The sequence below is a fragment of the Microtus ochrogaster genome, chromosome X (genome assembly GCF_000317375.1).
Source record: "Microtus ochrogaster isolate Prairie Vole_2 chromosome X, MicOch1.0, whole genome shotgun sequence".
NCBI classification, from domain to species: Eukaryota; Metazoa; Chordata; class Mammalia; order Rodentia; family Cricetidae; genus Microtus; species Microtus ochrogaster.
The window spans coordinates 56138756-56160349 of NC_022026.1; the positions used below are offsets into that span (position 1 = coordinate 56138756).

Genomic DNA, 21594 nt, shown 5'->3' on the forward strand with positions numbered 1-21594 from the left:
GGTCATATATATAGGGCTGACCACTTGGGATTGGATAACATCAGAGGGATTGCTTCTGGAACAAACTGATTCTCCCCCTTTCTTAGCAGCTAGTGACAGCCTGTAGCTCTTCGGCTAGGGGTAGGAGCTTGTGAAATTCCAATCTCCCCATTTGTGCTGGCATGCAGACTGAAGTGGTCACTATACAGAGCTTATTTAGGGGACCATATTATTGAGATTTCATGGGTACAGCTTCCCTGTCATATATAGAAGTCACTTATCTCAGAGCAGGAATCCTGGTCCTCTGGCTCTTACAATCTTTCCACGCTCTGTTGTTTCTTGAACCTTGGGTTTAGAGACTGTGTTATAAATGTTCCAATTGAGGATGGCCACTCTGAGGCCAGTTGTTCTTTATATTTTGACAAGTGGTGGCTTTCTGCAGTGGTCTCCATCTGATGCAAAAGAAGCTTTTTTGATAACATGTGAGAGCTACATTTATCTGTAGGCATGAGACTAAGTATTTAGATTGCAGTTAGAAATTACACAGGCTTAGGAAAGTGGTAGCAGTCGGTTTTCCTCTAGGGTCTATGGCCTCTCCAGCTGCAGGTTGGCTAGGTTTATAGTACCAGGCAGAGTTGCCTCCTACTGAGCAGGTCTTAAGTCAAATTAGACTTAATTTGCATCACTGGCAATGTTTTGTTGGACCACTGGGGTCCAGTGATTTGGACCACTGGGGATGTCTTGCCATGCCAGTCATTGTTGTTTGTAGACTTTATACCTAGTTAGACTCGTAATTACTTTTCTTCCTTGGCACTTGCAATAGCATCTTCTGATTCTATGAGAGTTTGTCTAGGTCAGCAGCAATTTCATCCAAGTCCTATAATTCAAGTGTATGGTTTCTTCAGCAATATTACCTCTAAGTTCTGGGAGATAGCCAAGGGCAAAGGCAATAACCTATATTGTTTTGCGGGTCTCATGGACCCCTGTGACCAACCTTGAAGGGAGGTTTCCCTTGCTTGGCACTGGGCTTTTGCTTTGTTTGTTTTTAAGACAGGGTCTCACTCTGCAGCCTTGGCTGGCCTGGAACTTGTTCTCTAGAACAGCATGGTCTGGAACTCACAGAGATCTGTCTGTCTCTGCCTTCCGAGTGCTGGGATTAAAGGTGTGCATCACCACTACCCAGGTAGGTACTGGGGATTTTGTTAGATAGTCCATGCTCCTGTGAAGAACATTATCATCTTGCATGCTCTAATTCGATTCATAGAACCTATGTCCTCTTCTCCCCTTCTTGAATGTTCCCTTTTTCCCTCTCCCCTATGGTTCCTTTCTACTTCCCTGGCTTCTGTAGTTATTCAAAGATATACTCAGATCTAAAGATTTGGAGCTAGGATGCACAATAAAAGAGAACATGCAGTGTTTGTCTGAGGCACCTCATTCACTATAATACTTTCCAGTTAGATCTGTTCACCTGCAAATTAATTTTTTCCTTATAGCTAAATAGAATTCTAGTCTGAATATGTATATTTTGATTATTTATTAATTAGTCAATGGACATCTAGGCTGTTTCCATTTCACAGTTATTGGGAATAAAGTGACAATGACATGGCTAAGCAAGGATCTGTGGAGCAGGACGTCAAGTCCTTTGGGCATATGCCAAGAAGTGGCATATCTGGGTCATATAGATTTATTTTTAGTGTTGTGAGAATTTTCCATATTGATTTTCAGAGGTATTACAACAGTTTGCAATTCCACCAACAGTGAATGAGGGTTCACTCCCCCATACACATTCCTTCATACATTTGTTAGTTGTTTTCTTGATCTTAGCCACTCTGATTAGGGTAAGATGGAATCTCAATGTCGTTTTAATTTGCATATCTCTGATGGTTAAGGATGCTGAATACATTCATAGATAGTTCCCAAACATCTTTATTTCCCCTTTTAAGAACTCTTTGTTTGGTCCCATAGCCTACTTTCTTTTTTTTTCCCATAGCCTACTTTCTAATTGGGTTGTTTGTTTATTTTGGCGTTTAGTTTAGAGTTTTGTTTTTTTTTTTTAGTTCCACATATATACTAATCCTCTATCAGATGTAGAGCTGGCAAAGATTCTCTCCCATTTTGTGGGCTTCCTCTTCACCTAACTGTTTCCTTAGCAGTACAGAAGCTTTGCATTTTTAGGAGGTCCCATTTATCAACAGTTGGCCTTAGTTCCTGACCAAAGTCATAGCCTATACCTATATTATATAGGGTGCTCCCTATGTTTTCTTCTAGAAATTACAGTCTTTCAGGTTTCACATTGAGATCTTCGATCAATTTGGAGTTGCTTGTTTTGTTTCTGAGACAGGGTCTCTCTATGCAGTCCTGGAACGCACTACACTATGGAGATCTCAAACTCAAGTTCTGCCTGCCTCTGCCTCCCAGGTACTGAGATTAAAAGTATATGTCACCACACCTGGTGCTGGAGTTGATTCTTGCACAGAGCGATAGATATGACTTTGCCATACCATTTGTTGAGATAAAGTCTTTCCTTCAGTTTGTATTTTTGGTATTTTTGTCAAATATCAATAGCTGTATTTGAGGGATTACCATACCTGCACTCAAGTTCCATTATAGACCTAGCATAATAAAAACATCATGGTGTTGGTACAAAGCAGACAAAGAAATTAAGGGACTAAATTAGTAGATCCAGTCCTATTCTGTATACTCTAGGCTACCTGGCTTCTGAGTTTCCACCTCCCATTTCACTGAAGGAACGCTGTGTTTACAGATGCCTACCACTGCATCCAGCCTTTTATGAGGGCTCCTGTAGTGATAGTTCATTTGTATTTTAATAAATAAGGCTTGAGGATCAGAAAAGTAAAACAGCCACATTGGCCAGTCTTACAGACCAAGCAGCAATGACACACCCCTTTAATCCCAGTAGCTACAATGATGCACAACTTTAATCCCAGTAGCCACACTAATTTGCCATAGAAACTAGGTGGTAGTTGTGCACGCCATTAATCCCAGAACTAGAGAGGATCATAAAATGGAAGGAGACAGCTCTCAGTCTCAGTCTCATTCTGAGGTTCCTGGAGGCAGGATCACCATTTCAGACTAAGGTAGAGGTAAGAGCTAGTGGCTAGCTGTTTTGCTTTTCTGACCTTCAGGTTGAACTCCGATTTCTGTCTCTGGGTTTCTATTCATCGTGCTTCAGGCTCCAAGAATCAAACTCCAGTCATTAGGATTGCACAACTAATGCCTTTGCCCACTAAGCTATCTCCCTGGCTTGATAGTAACAGTTTTAAAAATTACTTTAAGATTTATTTTTATTTCATGTGCATGGGTGTTTTGCCTACAAGTATGTCTGCATATTACATGTGTGCACAATATCTGTGGAGGTCAGAAGAAGGCATTGGTCCCCTGGAACTGTAGTTACAGATGGTCTTGAGCTATCATGTGAGTGGTAGGAATTGAATCTAGGTCCTCTAAAAGAGCAACTAGTGCCCTTAACCACTGAACCATCTCTCTAGCCTCCAATATTTTTTATGAGACATGATCTCATAATGTAGCACCATCTATCCTGAAGCTTGATATGTAGACCAGGCCGGCCTTGGACTCAGAGAGATCTTCTGGCTTCTGTTTCACAAGCTCTGGGATTAAAGACCTGTGCCACTATACTGGGCTATGTCGATTGTTGGCTTCACAAGCTCTGGGATTAAAGACCTGTGCCACTATACTGGGCTATGTCGATTGTTTGCTTTTTGTTTGAGGCTTTTTTTCTAGACAGGGTTTCTCTGTGTAACAGTCCTGGCTGTCCTGGATGCCATTTTGTAGACCAGGCTGGCCTCAAATTCACAGAGATCCTTCCTCTGTCTCCTGAGTGCTGGGATTAAAGGTGTGTGCTACCAAGCCTGGTTGATACTTTTATTAGGTATATAAATTACGTATAAAAGTAGGTATCCTTTCTTAGTCTGTCACAAATCACCTTAACTCCAAAACCAAGTTTATATACTCATGAAAAAATGTTTACAGCACTTTGAGTGGGAGTTTTATACTCTGAGATTTCATATATACCTAACCATATATCAAAAGTGAACTCCCAATATTATTACTCTATACCACTTAAAGAACATTAATTGCTAAAAATTGATAAGGAAAGAAGTAAAGATACAAACAGTCAAGAATAGCATAGAAAAAGTTGCTAAAGAGTGACCTAACTGCCACTACCAAATGGCCTGGGTATCAAATCATTTTACTGGCTTGCTCTATCAAATCTTACAATATAGATGGAGAATAAGTGTATTATTTAAATTAACCCAGAAATCAAGTTCACAAGAATAAGGAACGATAGTACATTTGAAACAGGATTATAAGGAATTATGAGGATAGCAACTACTTGCTCATATGCACTCCAGAATCTGGGTAGGCATTGCAGCCAATAAAAGAGAAAGATAATAGTGAGCCTGACCCACCAGAATGCTCAACAAAGCTCCATGTATCTTTCTCAACTCTGATTTGTCATATACTATTGATACTATCATTAACTGCTACAGCTTTAAAAAAAAACACTTGATAACATGTATAAGAATCTTCAAGAAGTTCATATCCAGAGGGACACAAACAAAGCAAAAAGCCATGAATGTGGGAAAGAGATTAGTTGTGAAGCAGGGGTGGACAGGGGAGGGAAGGAGATAAGAGTACAGGGGCTGAGAGCAGAACAGAATGCATGGCATATATGTATGAAGTTGTTAAAGAACAAATTTAATTTCTAAAGTATCCATATGCTTTAATCAAATAATACCATTCTTAAAAACCAACAGTAATCTTTGTGCATCGCAGGTAATGATCGTGCAATTTTGTAAATACACAAATAATCATTGAATTGTGTATTTAACATGAGTTATGTTTTTTAATTAGTATATAAACTAACTGTTTCCTTGTGGCATTTTCATACATTGTTTTGATTGATTCTCCACTCCTTCTCCCCCATCTCTCTGACCTCCTGTTTCCCCACTGTGTTCATTTCCTCCCAATATTTTACTTCCACTCTATTATCTCATGTGTTCTATTGTCTTCTACAACCCATCTCTTGAAACCTCCCTTTCTCTACCATGAGTTTACTTTATGGTTTATAAACTGTGCTTCAACAAGCTGCTGGAAAAGTCATACTAAAAATAATCTAAAATGCAGACGATACTATGACAGTCGCTGCCATGCAACTAAGTGCAATATAAATAGTTGAAAGAGCCAGCTCACTAAAGTCTCTTCGACTTCACATCACCTGAATAGCTACTTCTTTGTCAGGTTGATATCAGAAATGCAGACGTGAATGGCACCGTAACTCTAGAGGAATTCTGAGGCAAGTAAGATGTCAACAAAAGCACAGAACAAGTTAATCCAAGTAGAGCCGGAACAGTAGAAAGGAGTTAGGGAAGCGGTCCCTGAGTACCTAGCACATAGAGATCTGGGGCTGGAACATGGTCTGTTCCACACACAGCTTGATCTCTTGGGAAGCAGAGAATCATGTAACCACCAGAGAAGGAGGACAATAAGGAGAAGAGGGGAGTGAGAGAAGGGAAGGGAGGAGAGGGAGAAGCCGCCCATTCTCGAGTACTCATCTGAACCAGGAAGAGGATGAAGGAGGTCTTGAGTTACCATGTGGGTACTGGGAATTTAATCTGGGTCCTCTGTGAGAGTATTAAGTGCTCTTCCTCACAGAACCATCTTTCTAGCCCAAGATATCCTTATATGAGACAGGGTTTTACTATGCAGGACTAGATATCCTGAGAGATCTTCCTGCCTCTGTCTCCCGAGTTCTGTGATTACCATACTGGGCTTGTTAAGATATTTCATTAGGTATATAAATTACTTACAACAGAACACATTCTTAGCCTGCCACAGAATACCTTAGTTTCAACTTAAGCATCCTTCCCGATAGCCGGGGAAGCTCCAGTTTTTCCCATTGGGTTACTTAGTATTCTTCCTCTTCACTACTGAAGCTATGCCAATCTGGGTGGGTTTTATCTTCCCAGTTCTTTCCTGAGCATGGGCAGAATAGGTTGAGAAGATTAGAAAAAGATGCAAATGAATACAACAAACCCTTCTCTGAGACCTTTTTACTAGTGATTTTTGAGCCCTCTCAAGTTGCTTAGCATATGATTGGGGAAAAAGACATAAAGCAATTCAACTAGGACACCACGATGTGATAAACTCTGGAAGGGGAGATAGGTCCCCAAATGGGAACTATATCCTGTGTGGGTTGGGGGGGGTTTCTCAAGGGTAATAATCTGAACTCAAGAGACAATGCAGCAAGAGGTTAGTTAAATAAAGAACTGGAGGTTGGAATTATTATAGTTCTATTTATTACATTGACTAACTGATCGATTTTGTGTGGGGGAAGAGCATATGTGCCAGAGCACATGTGTGGGGGAGAGAGGGTAATTTGCAGGAGCTGGTTTGCTCTTTCTACCATACGGTTATCAGGGATAGGACTCAGGTTGTCAGACTTGGTGTCCAGCACCTTTACCCACTGAGCCATCTTATCTGTCTACTGTATCTCTATTTTAAACACCTTCCAGAAGAATTGGAAACCATCTTCAATTGTTAAAAGATGGTTAAATATATCACAGTATACCCACAGTTTCCAATTCTGTGCGGCAGGATTTTCAGCACTTAGCACACCAATACCACAAATGTCATGTTGGTTGGCAATGAATAAACATTTAATGAATTAATAAATGAATCAAGATGGGGCAACAAATAGCACAGAAAAAGTTTTAATTGATGTATTGGCTGGCTTTATGCCAATCTGACATAAGCTAGAGTAATTCTGAAAGAGTGAACCTTAACTGAGAAAATGCTTCTTCCAGACTGGCCTGTGGAAAAGCCTGTGGTACATTTTCTGATTGATGACTGATGGGGGCTGAAGCTCAGGGTGGACAGTGCCACTCCTGAGCTGGTGGTTTTAGTGCCACAAGAAAGCAGGCTGAACAAGCCATGCCGTACAAGTCAGTAAGCAGCACTCCTTCATGGTCTCTGCGTCAGTTTCTGCCTTGAGTTACTTCCCTAGCTGCCCTCAGTGATCGACAGTAAGATGAAATAAATTCTTTCCTCCCCAAGTTGCTTCTGCATTTTATCACAATAGAAATCCTAATTAAGATAATATACATACCACTTAAAGGACTGTTATAGCTAACAACCTATAAAAACTAATAATATGAGTAACATGTCTTTATAACAATCATCGAATATATGTGCTACAGTAGTCCCATTTTACAGAAAAGAAATAAGGAGTTACTGAACCACACTAACATAAAATAATGTGGGTGAGTCTGACTCCAGAACACCTACCTTTATACTGCCAACTCATCCCCAAATGGGCAAAAACCAAATTGAGTGGTTCAGATGAGGTACATCAAGAGATGTGTGAAAAGATGTCCAATCTCATTAGTAATCTAAGAAAAAGAAACAAAAGCAACACAGAGATTATAGGTACTTTCAGTGTCTATAATTTTAACAGTGATTTATACATTTGACAATAGAATTGGTGAATTATCCCGCGCATGTGTGTGTATCCCTCTCCCTCTTCTCTCACCACTTGGTGGGGAAACATACTATATGGATAAGGCAAACTGACAGCATCAAAATTGAAATCTCTTTATGCCTTTATACCAGAAATTAAAGTTTTATTTACTTATTTTATTTCTTGTGAGGCGGCGGGGGCGGGAAACTACAGAATACATGTGAAGGTCATAGGAAACTTTGTGGAGTTGGTACTCTCCTTCCAACTGCATATGGTTCCAGGAATTGAACTCGGGTTCCCAGGCTTGCATAGCAAGCACATTCACCCTGCTGAGCCATCTCATAGGCCCAGGAATTTTCTTTTAGTAGGAACAGTTCCATAAATGGTCAAAGTAATTTACTTGAACATTATTCCTAATATAGAGAGGGAATTCCTAGGACTAGATTTCCATTAGTGAGGGAATGTTTTAATGAATTATAATACCTTTGGATTCCTTAATATTGCAGCTCCACTAAAGAGTGGATTCACATGGAAAGACCTCCATTGTTTATCGGCATATGACCATGTGGATAAAGGAAATGGCAATTTGTGGACCATCATCTTATTTATGCAGATGTAGTATTAATGATAACTTGCCATAGAGATGAAATTACCAGTTATGACTTAGTCCCATTGCTCTAGGCTTGAGAAAGGAATGGAGAATAAGAAATGAGAGAAAAAGAGATAAGGAGTAGGTACTAGAAAACAGAAAATTCCAAAATTTTAACTGTACTTTCTGAGTTTGTAGCTGGGCCACATACTCTCTAGTCGGCTAATTATCAGTAGGTTTTCTTTCCCTCCCAAGCCTTAGTTTCTTTATCTGTAACATAGAGATAACAGTGCCTCTGTCTTAAGGTTCGTATGAGGCTAAGTAATCAATGTAAAGCCATTAACAGCATGAGGTACAAAGTAATGGCAATCAACACTAGCTGTTATTTCTCCAACTAGGCACTGTGCCAAATGTTCACACATTTATTGGAGGAATACATCTTTTGAATTGACACAGCTTCCCATGGAGGCCGACAGCTTAGAACTTTAAGAGCAAGTGTTTTCTAAGTCTGACTTCAGGGCCATCTGCACGTGTACTAGCCTTTCTGGGCTTTACGGTCGAGGTATTCAGGTTGATTCTGCTGAAGGTGCCCTGGCTCTATATGGATGGTCTGATCTCAAAATCAAATAACTAAATTTGACCACCCCAGAGAGAGAAGAAGAACACAGAAAGGGAAAAGACAGAACAGGGGGAGTGCTTAAGAGAAAGGAGGCTACTCTGTTTTTTATCTTTAGCAGAGGCCAAGGAAACCTTAGGGCCAAGGCAGAAGGCGGGGTGGGCGGGGCTGAGCCAGAGACAGGGGTAAACTCTGCCTTCTGGCCCACAGCACTCACCGTCTTTGGTTCGTCCTCAGTGCAGGGCAACAGGTAAGAGCTGCTTCCAGCCCTCTTTCTGGGCTCCCATCCACACCGCTGCATGTTGACTTTGGCTGACTAGACCTGACTTTGGAATTTAACAGAAACTGTCGCTTCTGTTTTGGGCTTTCCTCTCTGCCCTCTCTGTCCTTTATTAGTTTTCAGTATCACTCATCTCACTCACCGGGCATTCATACCCTCTCTTCTCCCTCAATGTACTTTTGTCTGTACCCCTCCCCTCCCCCTCCCTATCTCCTTCCTCAACTCTGTATCTTAGTCTCCTGTTTCTCTTGTCTCTTCTCTGTTTCTCTAGAAGGCATCTTAACATTGCTTCCAAATTTCTCTCCCTCCATTTGACCCTTTTCTGTCCGCTTGGCCTAGAGCAGAGTGCAAGAGCCTTGGGGGGGGGGGGTCAGATCTAGGGAAGGAGAACTGGAGGGTTTGGTGGAGGGGGTTAAGAATGCTAAGGCAAGATGGGAGGGATCAAGAGGCTGAATAATTAGCAGAAATAAAGGGAAGAGGGTGGAAAAGGAATGCTGTCATTGTGCAGAAAGGCAAGAGACTTGTGTTGTCTCATCTTAATTTACCCTGAGACCCCAGGCAGGCCATTTATCCTGTGGCAAGAGCACCTGTCCACAGTTTCCACAAATCTCTTAGTTTTGGCTTGGGCATCTATATTCTTCTGTTTCTGTTCTCTTCTGATTTCCAGCGGTAGGAAACGGTACTAGGAGAGGAGGTAAGGCCTGATGCTTCCAGCTCTTGGAAGAATTAACAGGCTCTCTCTCCTCCAGACTTAAATGATTCTTAAAAGCAGGCCACAAGTAATGGGAGCCAGGGGAAAGAAACTCTGCAAGGGTGGCTTCTGACTTCTCCATGGGTGGAGTCGTGCCTGGCCTCTCTGGCCTATGGGAATGCAAACGGACGTAAAATTGTAGAATTGTAGAGATGCAGGACAAACCTGTAAGGAATGATGGCACCTGGCCTGAAAATTCACCACGATCTCTTTGATTTTGTTTTAGACAATCTCTTCTATGCAGAGGGTGTGAAAATCATTTAATGGTGGAATTAATAAATGTTCAATAGTACCTCAAATCCTATTTTAGAACATTTGAAGAAAGCATTTGCCATAAAAGATAAATGCATAGTAAAGGGGCTTGTATTAGTGTAGCAGAGTGGCTTGGTGTTTAGAGTCAAGCCCACCAAGCTCCCACCTAAGAAAATATGTAATGTTTGGATCATGGATCTACAGTGTCTAAGCTAGGGGTCTCTTGAGCCAGACTGGCTGAGTTGAAACCCTGCTCTTTTTCACTTACCAGGTCTTTGACCTGGGTGAGTCATTCAATCTTTGGGGGCCTCAAGTTCACAACATTGTCCTGAGAAATTAATAAGTCACTGTATTTGGAGCATTTACAACAGTTAAGAGCTCGGTTAATGTTTGAATATCGGAAGCAGAAGGGAAATTATGAAATTTCCTATCTAACACAATGTCTGTAGAGAAACGAAGGTTCAAAAGGTATCTGAGGGGTGGGGAAGGCCAGGGGGAACCCAAGTTCACACACAGTAAATTGTAATAAGAGAAAAAAAAAATCTCATCTCCAGCTTTTCATACTTGGCTTGACATAGTCAGGGTGCGACTCCTTGGCTCCAGAGTTTAGGTTTGTTACTGAGAAAAGATCTGCTACTGAGTCTTGACTGACTTGGAAATATACATCTCAGGCTGCCATGGGCTTCAGGATTCTGCTGTCCCAGCTTCCTGCGTGTCAAAATGTCCAGCCAAGAGTCTATGTTCTTAATACCCTCAACTGCTTGAAAGGCTGCCTTGCATTCAACTTCAGCCATTCCCTTCTCCCATTAAGTAGTGCTCGGAAGTGGACAAAGAGCCCAAAATAACCACACTACAAAGTTATGGGTCATAATGATTCCCAGGAAGATCAGGAAAGACAAGAGAAGGTGTAACTGAAGCTCAATAGTAACTCAAGAACTCAATCCATGTTAAGAAGTACTCTGTATTTTCCCCAGGACCCTCACTAGAATAGCTCCACAGAGATGATGAGTATATTTGACCTTTTCAGTTTCTGTACATGGGAAACAGGTCTTCATCCCCCTCATTTCAGAGCAGGCCTATATTTTGCCTCTGGTCTCAAGGGCCTTCCTTCTTACTATATACTTCAATATTGTTGCTGTTGTTGTCAGTGTTGATGTCAGAGAAGTTCATAGGAACTTGCAAGGACCTGGGCTATCCATCTTGACTCACTACAGATTGGCAGAGGCAGCCTTGGCCAGATGCTCAGACGTGATTCCAGGAAGGGGTTCTTCTTCTCTCCCACACCCCGGGCTCATCTTAGGGAGTGGTCAGACTCCTGAGGCGATAAACTCTGGGGGCTTTATCTTTGGTCTGCAGGCTCAGCCTTGAGTGCTTTAACCTTCATGGGCAGGCAGTCAGAAGGGAGACTCTTATTTCTAGATATGAGGTAGGTACTGGATCCAATCAATGGACTGATGTAGACATAATTACCTCACATTTGACGACTCATCAAAGCCAAAACCAGAAAGGAGAAGTGCCTTGCCCTAAAACATTGAACAAAGAAGCTAGGAAACCAGAATTTAAATAAGAAAATCAAACTTTTTGTGCTGAAGGGTTCACATGGTTTTTGTTGCTTTTGTTTTTCATTTAATCCTTCCCATCGGCTGTCTGCTTCTTGCTGTTAGAGGGCCCATATGCCCAGGCCCACAAACTAACTCAGGCTGCTGGGACAGCTTGGGACAGGGAGGGAGGATGTTCTAAGATGGAATAACATGACTGGGTTGCTTTGTAAAGTAAGAGGTGTGTGACTGCTCTGGGACATTAGGGAGATGAAAGAAGTTACCAACAGGATAGGCCCAGGAATTCCTCCTACTCCTTTGTCCCTCCCATAATAAGGCTTTATACACTGAGGGTGCTCGTAGACTGTGCTCAGTAGCTTTCTTGGCAGAGCTGGGGGCTCAGTAGTCCCACTTTCTCTCACATCTCCCCTTTTGTATTATTATTTATCTTGTCCACCCTTTGATTTTGGCTCTACAATTGGCCCATTTCTTCCAATCTGTTTCTCACTCTTGTTCTCTCTGTCTTTCTTTCTCTCAATCTTACCTCTTTATATGTTTCCTCCTCCCCTATACCCACCTGTTTCCTTTTTAAATACAGATTTACTATTTTAAATTATGTGTATGTGTGTGGTTCTGTGGAGAGGTGTGATATGTGAGTACCAGGCCTATGGAAGCCAGAGACATCAGATCTCCTGGAGCTGGAGTGACAGGCAACTGTGAGCCATACTACATGAGTACTGGAGATCTAACTTGGAAGAACAGTACTTACTCTGAACCAGTGAGCCATCTCTTCTGCCCCTATCACTCTCTCTTGATCTTTTGATTTTTTTTTAAATCCACTTATCTTTTTCAAGCAGTTTCTCTTCCACCACCCCCAGTAGGGTCATGGTTCCCTAAGTCTTTATTGTCTAACCCTCCCCTTTCATCTTGGTGTCCCACTCTGCACTTGATGGATTCTTTGCTGTACTGCTTAATTTTCAGTCTTTCTATATTACTCTAGGCTACACAATTTCCCTTATGTTTGTCCCTACTGGTATATTCCCTGTTTCTCTTCCTCTTGTCTTTTTATCTCTCCCTATCTTCTGTATTTTTCATTATCCTCTTGCCTTGTCTTCCAGTAGCAGTCTTCCTCTCCACGGCTGTTTTAGCTCTACCTACCTTGTTCCCTTCTTTCCAGCTTTGAAGTCTTTCTCAGTTTCTGATCTTCCTCCTCCACCATCACACTTTTGTTTTCTTTCTTCTTTTATCTTTATCTTTCTGAGGTTGTCTTGATTCGTCCCCTTCTTACCTTCTCTCTATATTTAAGATCATAGTTATTAACTTACTCCAAATTTCAGCCAATACTCACCGACAGTTAGATGTCATTTGTTCTGTCTTTTCTATTGATTCCCCTATCTTTCTCTACCTTGGCCTCTGTCCTCTTTTCTGATCCACACAGATTATGTCTTTCAGCCTTCTTAGGTCTTGTTTTCATCGCCTCCTTTATCTATGTCTAACCAAACGTCAGGAGAAAATTCAAACACATCAAAATATCAACCTGGTGGTACACAGCCTATAGGGCGCATGCCTGCCCTTTCCTGTTTCCTGGGTCTCCTGAAGTTGACAGTTGGCTTCAATCTCTTTCTCTGTCACTGGTAGAGCATTCTCAAGACAAAGCAGGACACTCCCCAGGAGCTCTGGTGAATAGTATCTGTTTGCAGTAAAGGCCAAATTTTCATTTGGTGGAGGATAATAGTCTTTGTTTTGCTTTTTTTGTGTGTGTGTAGCCTTGGTTGTACTAGAACTCACTTTGTAGACCAGGCTGGCCTCAATCTCACAGAGATCCACCTGCCTCTGCCTCCCAAGTGCTGGGATTAAAGGTGTGCGCCATGACACCTTGATGAGAATAGCCTTAGAAAGACAGTGTTGATCAAAGGTTGACTGTCAGATGTCATTCACAAAGGCACATCGGTGATCCTCACAATCACTAAGCAGCTGGTGTCAGAGTAAGTCAGAGTCCAGGTTTTCTGGTCTCTATTTAGAAATCTCTCCCTTGACCCTTTATCTACTGGTGTCTCTCATTTCTCCCTCATATTTAACATTACGATTGTTTTCTGAGAAGGATAATAGAGGACCTCTGAGGAAGGCAACAAACTTTGAATGGGAAACTAAAGGCAAAGAATTAAACACAGACACGACTTATCTGGTTTTTGGCCTCATGATGAAAATCTCCTCTCTTCCACAATTTCTACAGGACTCTGGGCTCAAGATGGTGCCAGCAGCTGTGTTGCTACAGTCCTGTCCAGTGCTCTCTCGGGGCCCCCGAGGCCTCCTAGGTAAAGTGGCTAAGACTTACCAGTTCCTATTTGGCACTGGACACTGCCCCATCCTGGCCACCCATGGACCAACTTGTTCTCAAATCCACCGTAAGGCAACCAAAGCTGGAGGAGGTAAGAAGAGGTTATTGGCAGAAGCGAATGTCTGGGTCATAAAGACAAGGTTCTAGGTCTGATTATCATGACTTAATAGCTTAGAGTTCAAGACAGAATGAATTGACCCAAAACAATAGACTCTGGCTGTGTCTTCTGCCAGTGTCTTTCTAGAGCAGGGGTTCTCAAATTTCCTCATGCTGTGACCCTTTTTTATAGTTCCTCATGCTGTGGTAACCCCCCAATTATAAAATTATTTTTATTGCTACTTTGTAACTATAATTTTGTTGCTGTTATAAATTGTTTTTATTAATAAATTTATTTGTTATTTATTTTACATCCGGGCCATGGTTTCCCATCCTTCCTCTCCTCCCAGTCACTCCCACCACACAACTCTCTGTCCTCATGTCCCAAGCCACTCTTCCTCTGTTTCTGTTCAGGAAAGGGCAGGTCTCCCATGGCTATCAACAAAAACATGGCATATCACGTTGCAGTAAGACTAAGAACCTCCCTATGTATTAAGGCTGGGCAAGGCGACCCAGTATGGGGAGAAGTGTCCCCAAACCAGTAAAAGAGTCAGAGACAGATCCTGCTCCCACTGTTAGGAGTTCCACAAGAGGACCAATGAATTGTAATAAAAATTTCCAATATGCAGGATACCTGCTATGCCATTCCTGTAAAAGGCTCGTTCATTACCCAAAGGGGTTTTGATCATACAGGCTGAGAACCGCTGCTATTGAGTCTTATTTTCATGTTCTTTGCACACAAACTATACTTCACCCATGCTAAAAGGTTAAAATTGCTCAAATTGATTACCTTGTCCTATGATTCCTTGCCTTTGCTTGTGACATATGACCTTCCCCTATACTATTATGTCCTCTCCTCCTTCTCATTCGACACTGAATTTGGGCATTATTGCTCTTGCAAAGCCTGCCTAGACCCCCAGCCTAGCCAATACCAACTCTTAGTCCCATCCCTTAGATCTTCCAGATTTCATTTGTCCTGTCCTTTCTCCCATCCCACCGTTTCCAAAGTATTGTCAGAGTATGCTACTTCTCCCTGCTTAGAAACTCTGCCAGCAATAAGACCAGATTCATTTAACTTCTCATCTGTATCATAGCCTGAGCTAGAGCTCTGGAATACAGTAAGTCTCAGTAATCATTGCTGAGTAGAATGTATGGCTAAGGAATGAACCTCCAATTACTCTCTTACCTTTGCGTAGACTCTCCGTCTTGGGCCAAGAGCCATTGTCCTTTCATGATGTCAGAACTCCAAGATGGGAAGTGCAAGATTGTGCAGAAGGCAGCCCCAGAAGTCCAAGAGGATGTCAAGACTTTCAAGACAGGTTGGAGTCGACCTCCACCCTATCCAACCTCTATTCCTAATGATTGATCCCACTTTATCATACTCTGGGCTAAGCAAATCCAAGGGAAGACTGTATACATTCCATGATGGACAGTCTGAGTCTTTTGCAGGGAGTCATATGAGGCAGTTGATTAGGCCATGCACTGAAGTGCATTTCCTCAACACATACACAGGTACAAACTCCCATAACTTTTAGCTGTCAGTCTAAAATGGGCCCTCCTCTCTCCCAGGCAGCTAAGTGGATTTCGAAGAACTGGGATCCCAAGTTTAGCAAGACCATATTATGAGAGTCTGGGTTTGTATGAAGGAAAAGGGGTAGAGAATAGATACACCCTTTAGTTTTCACACGACATAGTGTGAATTAATTAGCCTTTCTTCCCTGAAAAGTATTCTGAATTATCAATTTTATTAAAATGAATTCAAATAAAGTTTTGTTTTCAACAAAGTATTCTTTATAAGGATAGAGAGTTCAAGAACAACCTAGACAGAGCACTCAAGACAATTCACACCTGGCCATCCTATTGGCATCTTTCACAGGTCACTTTGAGTTATCACTAACAACAAAAAAGTTAGAGACTAAAATTTAATGACGTTCAAAAATGAAGACTAAAACACACCCATCTCTCAAGTGCAGGGCCTAGGGTACATTTCCTGGTTACCTTAGGCAAGGGCAACTCTCAGTGGGAAGTGAATCCCCTTAAGGAAGGCTTCCAGACATTCTAGGAGATGAGTGGAAGCTTACTTTGCAGAAGCATTCCCGGGAGGCGTCTCTACTTTCTAAACTTGAATTGCTATGCATTACACTGAACCTAAAGAGGACAACAGATACTATCTCTTTTCCTCTCTTCACGCCAATGAATTCCCTATTCCCTCGTAGACCTGCTGAGCTCCTTGGATTCAAGGATCCCAAGCCAACCATTCCCTAGTTTCCAGGACCCAGAGCAGATTGAAGGGGCGATTACACACCTGATTCACAACAATATGACTGGTGAGTTTGTCAAGATGGAAAGAACAGGCATGGGAAGAGTGAAGTAGCTACTGCAAGGGTGCATGACACAGGATAAAAAAGAAAATGGGAATATTTTCTTAAACCAAAAAGATTTTAAAATTATGCATTAGTGCTAGTCTTGCTGGATCTGTGGATTTTGTAACTAAGTCACGTCATTCAAACACTTACCTCAATAGTTTATAAGGAAAAATAAATTACACTTATAGCAATGTAGTATTCCTAGCTTGTTATGAGGTCTTATTAAAAACTAAGCTTACCTCCATTATTTTTCCATATTTCCCTCAAAGTTTCTCACCCTTTCTGCCTATTATATCCATTTTTCATAGTGGGATTGATTCATTTTTCTAGTATACGAATAAGGAATTATTTTTAAGAGATACAGAGAAATAAAGAGTAAATTATCATCTACCATTAACTTTTTGTTGTGTTTTCTCCCAGACACACCTTCCTATGGCCACACATACATAAGATAGACAGACAGAGACAGAGAGAATTTCCCATCCACTCTCTTAATCATACTCATGGTTTTTCAGAACTATGACCCTATTACCTCTAGAGTTTACTGTGCTGCTTTGTTCACTTAAGAATACGACCTCATATCAATTATTACTTACTTCATGGCCATCAACACAGAGCTGCATAAGGATCATTAATGGCTGAATTGTGTTCCATAGTGTAGACACGACATTATTCATTTAAACAAGAACCTGTAATTAAGGCTGTTGCTAATGCTTTTGTTTTCCTCCACTTAAGGCTGCATGCTAGTTTTAGAGCCATATGAATATACCCAAAGAAAATTCATGGTTTTAACTTTTTCATTACTTGAACCAATGTGTCACTTACTTGATGGGCATTTAATTGCTACATGACCTTGGTCAAGTTAGCTGATCTTTTTATGCCTTAGTTCCTTCAAACAAAAATACAGATACTAATAGAACTTTCCATATAATGTTGATGTGAGTAATCAATGAGTTAGCATCTTTACGGTTCCTGGAAGTAGGTTCTACATGTATTAGGCATCCATTAATACTGGCTATGATAATATAATAAGACACTAGCTATTTTTAATTACAACCACTATTATTAGTAGACCTCTGAGGACAGTATTATTACCACATACCAAATATTAGTATTGTCATTGGATTCTCACAACTAAGCAAGGAAAGAATTCTAAGCTCCATTCTACATATGAGGACATTAAAACAAAAAAAGATGATATTTTAAAAAGATTTTTTAAAATTGAGTTGTTTTGGCTGGCATACCAAGTAATGAGTTTCACGTGGCATTATCATACACGTTATTATATTTTATTCTCATGTGTCCCTCCCTCACCTGACTCCCCTTCTTTACCAGTCAGCCCTTTCTTTTTGCTTTCCTGTTACATGTACTCTATGGCCTTCTCTACTTCCCACTTCCCTTAAGATCTCCTCCACCACCTATGGTTCCCTTTCTAATTTTTGACCTACAAATACACATGTACAAACGTATACACTATATACACATTTTTAAATTCAGGTCCCACATATATATGAAAGCACATATGGAGCATTTGTCATTCTGTCTGGCTTTTATTAACATAATGATTTTCAGCTATATCCATTTTCCAACATGACTTCATTTTTTACAGCTGCACAAAATTACATTGTTTTATATGTATCACATCTTCATTATCCAGTCATTTGTTGATGGCTGGCTCTGTTTGCTAGCAACTGTGCATAGTGTAGTTATAAACATGGGTGTACAAGTATCTTTGTAGTATGCTGACTTAAGAGTCATTTGGGTATATGCTTAGAAGTGATATGTCATACAGTAGTCCTATTTTTAATTGATTCTTTTGAAGTATTATTTTTATCGTTTTAAAATCATGCATGCATGCATTTGCTTCTGCATGCACATGTGTGATAATGCCCATGGAAGCCAGATATGCCGAATCCCCTGGAGCTGAAGTTAAAGGAAGTTGTAAGCCACTTGATGTGGTTGCTGAACACTTGACGCAGCATGAGCTACAGAGTCATCACCCTAATCCCTGTTATTTTTCCGAGGAACTTCCATACTGATTTCCATAGTTGCTGAATCAGCTTAGGTTCTGACCCTTGGTGTATAAGAACTCCTCTTTGCTTGCCTACTTGACAAAATTTGTTATCATTTGTTTTCCTGACAATAGCCATTATGACTGAAGTGAGATGGAATTGAAACTCAGCTTAAATCTGCATTCCCCTGGTGGCTAAGGATGTGAAGTATTTAGTGTCCATTTGAATTTTTCATCCAGTTCATTTTTCATTCAGTTCAGCAGCCCATTTACCAATTGGAAGATTCGTGGGAGTTTTTTGGTGTTTAATTTTTGCAGTAAAGAGGATTCTTTGCTGGTTCAGAGTCACATAGCTATCAGGTGAGAAGAGACATGAGTAGAAACCGGACCTAGCAATATTCCTTTCTCTGAGACTGAAGCAGTAACTCCTGTAAGGCATCTTTCACACTAACTCTGGAAAGAAAGGTGAGGCCATGCTGAGTGGAAAGCCTGACTAAATCTGTGAGTTAGCAAAGGGATGGCTGAGTGAACTAGTGAGTTAGTGTGAGCCAGGGCTGGGGAGGTAGCTCAGTGGGTAAAATGCTTGCTGTGCAAGCACAACAACAACCTGAGTTTGAGCACCCAGAGCCCATGGGCAAGCAAATGCCGATAATCTCAGCATGCCCCTATTGAGAGGTGGAAGGGAGAGATAGGAAAATCCTCAGAAATGGAAGGGCTAGCTAGTCTGCTGCATGCCACAGTGAACAAGAGACCCTCTCTCAAACAAAGGGGGAAGAGAGACTGATGCCTGCGGCTGTTCTCTGAATTCCACAATGCACCCTGACATGAACACACCTGAATGTGTGCACATATACAGGCATTAATATCATAATAAACAACAGGCATTAATATCATATTAAACAACAGAAGAAAAAAGTTAAGGAACCAGTAAGACATCTGTTGAACAAATAAATGAATACATGGGAAGAGAATTAGAAAGCCCAAAATCAACATGAGTAAAATAAAGACTAGTCAGGAAGAGAGTTGACTTGAATTATTCCTCTCTCTATTTCTACTCCTGCAGGAAGCCAGGTCTTTGGTTATGACCAATTTTTCAGAGACAAGATCATGGAGAAGAAACAGGACCACACCTACCGTGTGTTTAAGACTGTGAATCGCTGGGCTGATGCCTACCCCTTTGCCCAACACTTCTCTGAGGCATCTATGGCCTCACAGGATGTTTCTGTGTGGTGTAGTAACGACTATTTGGGCATCAGCAGGCACCCTCGTGTCTTGCAGGCCATACAGTGAGTAGCAGAGTATGCACTATGAGCTGTGGGGCGGGCACATCTAAAGATCTGGAGCCACGCGAGCAGTGGACACCTTGGTTCTAGCAGCATCTCTTTTGTACAAGGTCTTCCTAGTACATCTATCTATGCCTCAGATACAAACTCAGTCAGTCAACACATCACTCTCTAAACTACTGTTTGTCTGGTGTGCAGGATGATAATGGAAACCAAAAAAGGCTCCCTGAGTCTACGATCTAGAATGGGGTGTGTTTGTGTGGGAGAGAGAGAGGGGGGGGGGAGAACTTCCTTTAGCTTTTCCAAACCACTCAAGCTGTATCTAGTTATACCTCCATCTCTACCTTTCCCGTTCTTTCCCCCACTTCAGCAGTTCTCAACCTGCGGGTCGTGACTCGTTTTTGGCCTGAGCAACCCTTCCACAGGGTTTGCCTATGACCATCCTACATACCAGATATTCACATTGCAATTTATAACAGTAGCAAAATTACAGTTATGATGTAGCAGCAAAAATAATTTTATGGTTGGGGATCACCACAACATGAGGATCTGTATTAAAGGATCTCGGCATTAGGAAGGTTGAGACCCACTGGTATACTTGCTCACAAAGGACACCATTTATACAGGACTACTTAAGTTAACACTGACCACATTAAAGAAGGGTTTCGTATTCGCTCAGTGCCTAACAAGGTTTGTTTTTGTTTTTCTTTGTCTTCTGTTTCCTCGGGGTCAGGGAGACCCTGAAGAATCATGGAGCTGGAGCTGGTGGTACTCGCAATATCTCAGGTACCAGCAAGTTCCACGTAGAACTTGAACAGGAGCTGGCTGAGCTGCACCGGAAGGACTCAGCCCTGCTCTTCTCCTCCTGTTTTGTGGCCAATGATTCTACTCTCTTTACACTGGCCAAGCTTCTCCCAGGTGAGTGCAAGGCCTGAGATTTGTTCGAGGCTGGTGTCCTGCACTAGAGCATCCCGTCTCACTTGCTGCCCCCTCTATTTTGGGCTCACTTGCTTCTTCTGCTCTTCCCTTTCACCTGCCATGCATACTTAGGAGTGGATGATTACATCCCTCTGCTTTCACTCCTACCACACCTAGATTGATGGCCAGCATCAGAGAATAGCTAGTGCCTGACCTCACAGAACAGTAACACCATAAATTTACCATCTCTAATACACATAGTCTTTTGTCTCCACAGAGCTTTAAAAACGTTTCTGCAAAACCTGTACCTCCACCCTTCACTCTTAATATATAACCCAGGTCTTACAAAAATAATGCAGAAACCACCAAATAGCTTTCCTTACTTATTGACATGCAACCATAAACCTATCTGTTCACCAACATTTCTTCATTGTTTCCCTTCACTGTGAAATATATTTCTTCCCTTTTGCCTAGAGGCAGTCCTTCAACTATGTGCTAGAAGCCATCTTCTCCCTTTCCACTCTCTAGTCCACGCTTCCCCCTCACATGCCTTCTATCAGTCTGAATCTCAGATGGACACGATGTTCCACATCCATGCCAATCCAGGGCTTATATGAGTCCTTAGAGAGGCGCCACTAAAATGTCACATTCCTTAACCTCTCCTCAGAGCTTTTCAAGTGTCTGTGACAACTGTGCCGGATCCCCGTCTCTTCTCTCCTTTCAGCAGACATCTTTACCTCCTGCTACACTGAAAGTAGAAAACACCAGATAGCATTATCCTCAACTCCTAGCCACAAGCACCTGCCAACTTACATGCACCTCCATTTTTCCTCTCATTCTTTGCCTCCTACAGTAGTAAAGGACATGCCTGCCCCTTTTTCTTGTTGACTAGTCTTTTCCACTGGTGCGCTCGTCATTGCCCACTATTTATCCAGTAACTTCTCCTTCCACCCCACTGCTGACCATGTATGTGCACATGCATGTGCGTGTGTCCCCTTTCCCATGCCGCCTCCATCCATCTGTCCCTCGATCCATCTGTCCCTCGATCCATCTGTCCCTCGATCCATCTGTCCCTC

The 21594-nt window shown here is 41.7% G+C and overlaps 1 protein-coding gene across 1 annotated transcript in view; it reads left to right on the plus strand.

The window, feature by feature from the left end:
- The first annotated feature begins 13744 nt into the window (after positions 1 to 13744).
- Alas2 (5'-aminolevulinate synthase 2) overlaps positions 13745 to 21594 on the plus strand; it is a 19498-nt gene continuing 11648 nt past the window's right edge. The window contains exons 1-5 of the mRNA XM_013350617.2: positions 13745 to 13935; positions 15137 to 15259; positions 16157 to 16267; positions 19381 to 19603; positions 20334 to 20518. Of these exons, the coding sequence (XP_013206071.1) occupies positions 13755 to 13935; positions 15137 to 15259; positions 16157 to 16267; positions 19381 to 19603; positions 20334 to 20518 (823 nt within the window). The 5' untranslated portion in view covers positions 13745 to 13754. The remainder of the gene's footprint in view (positions 13936 to 15136; positions 15260 to 16156; positions 16268 to 19380; positions 19604 to 20333; positions 20519 to 21594) is intronic.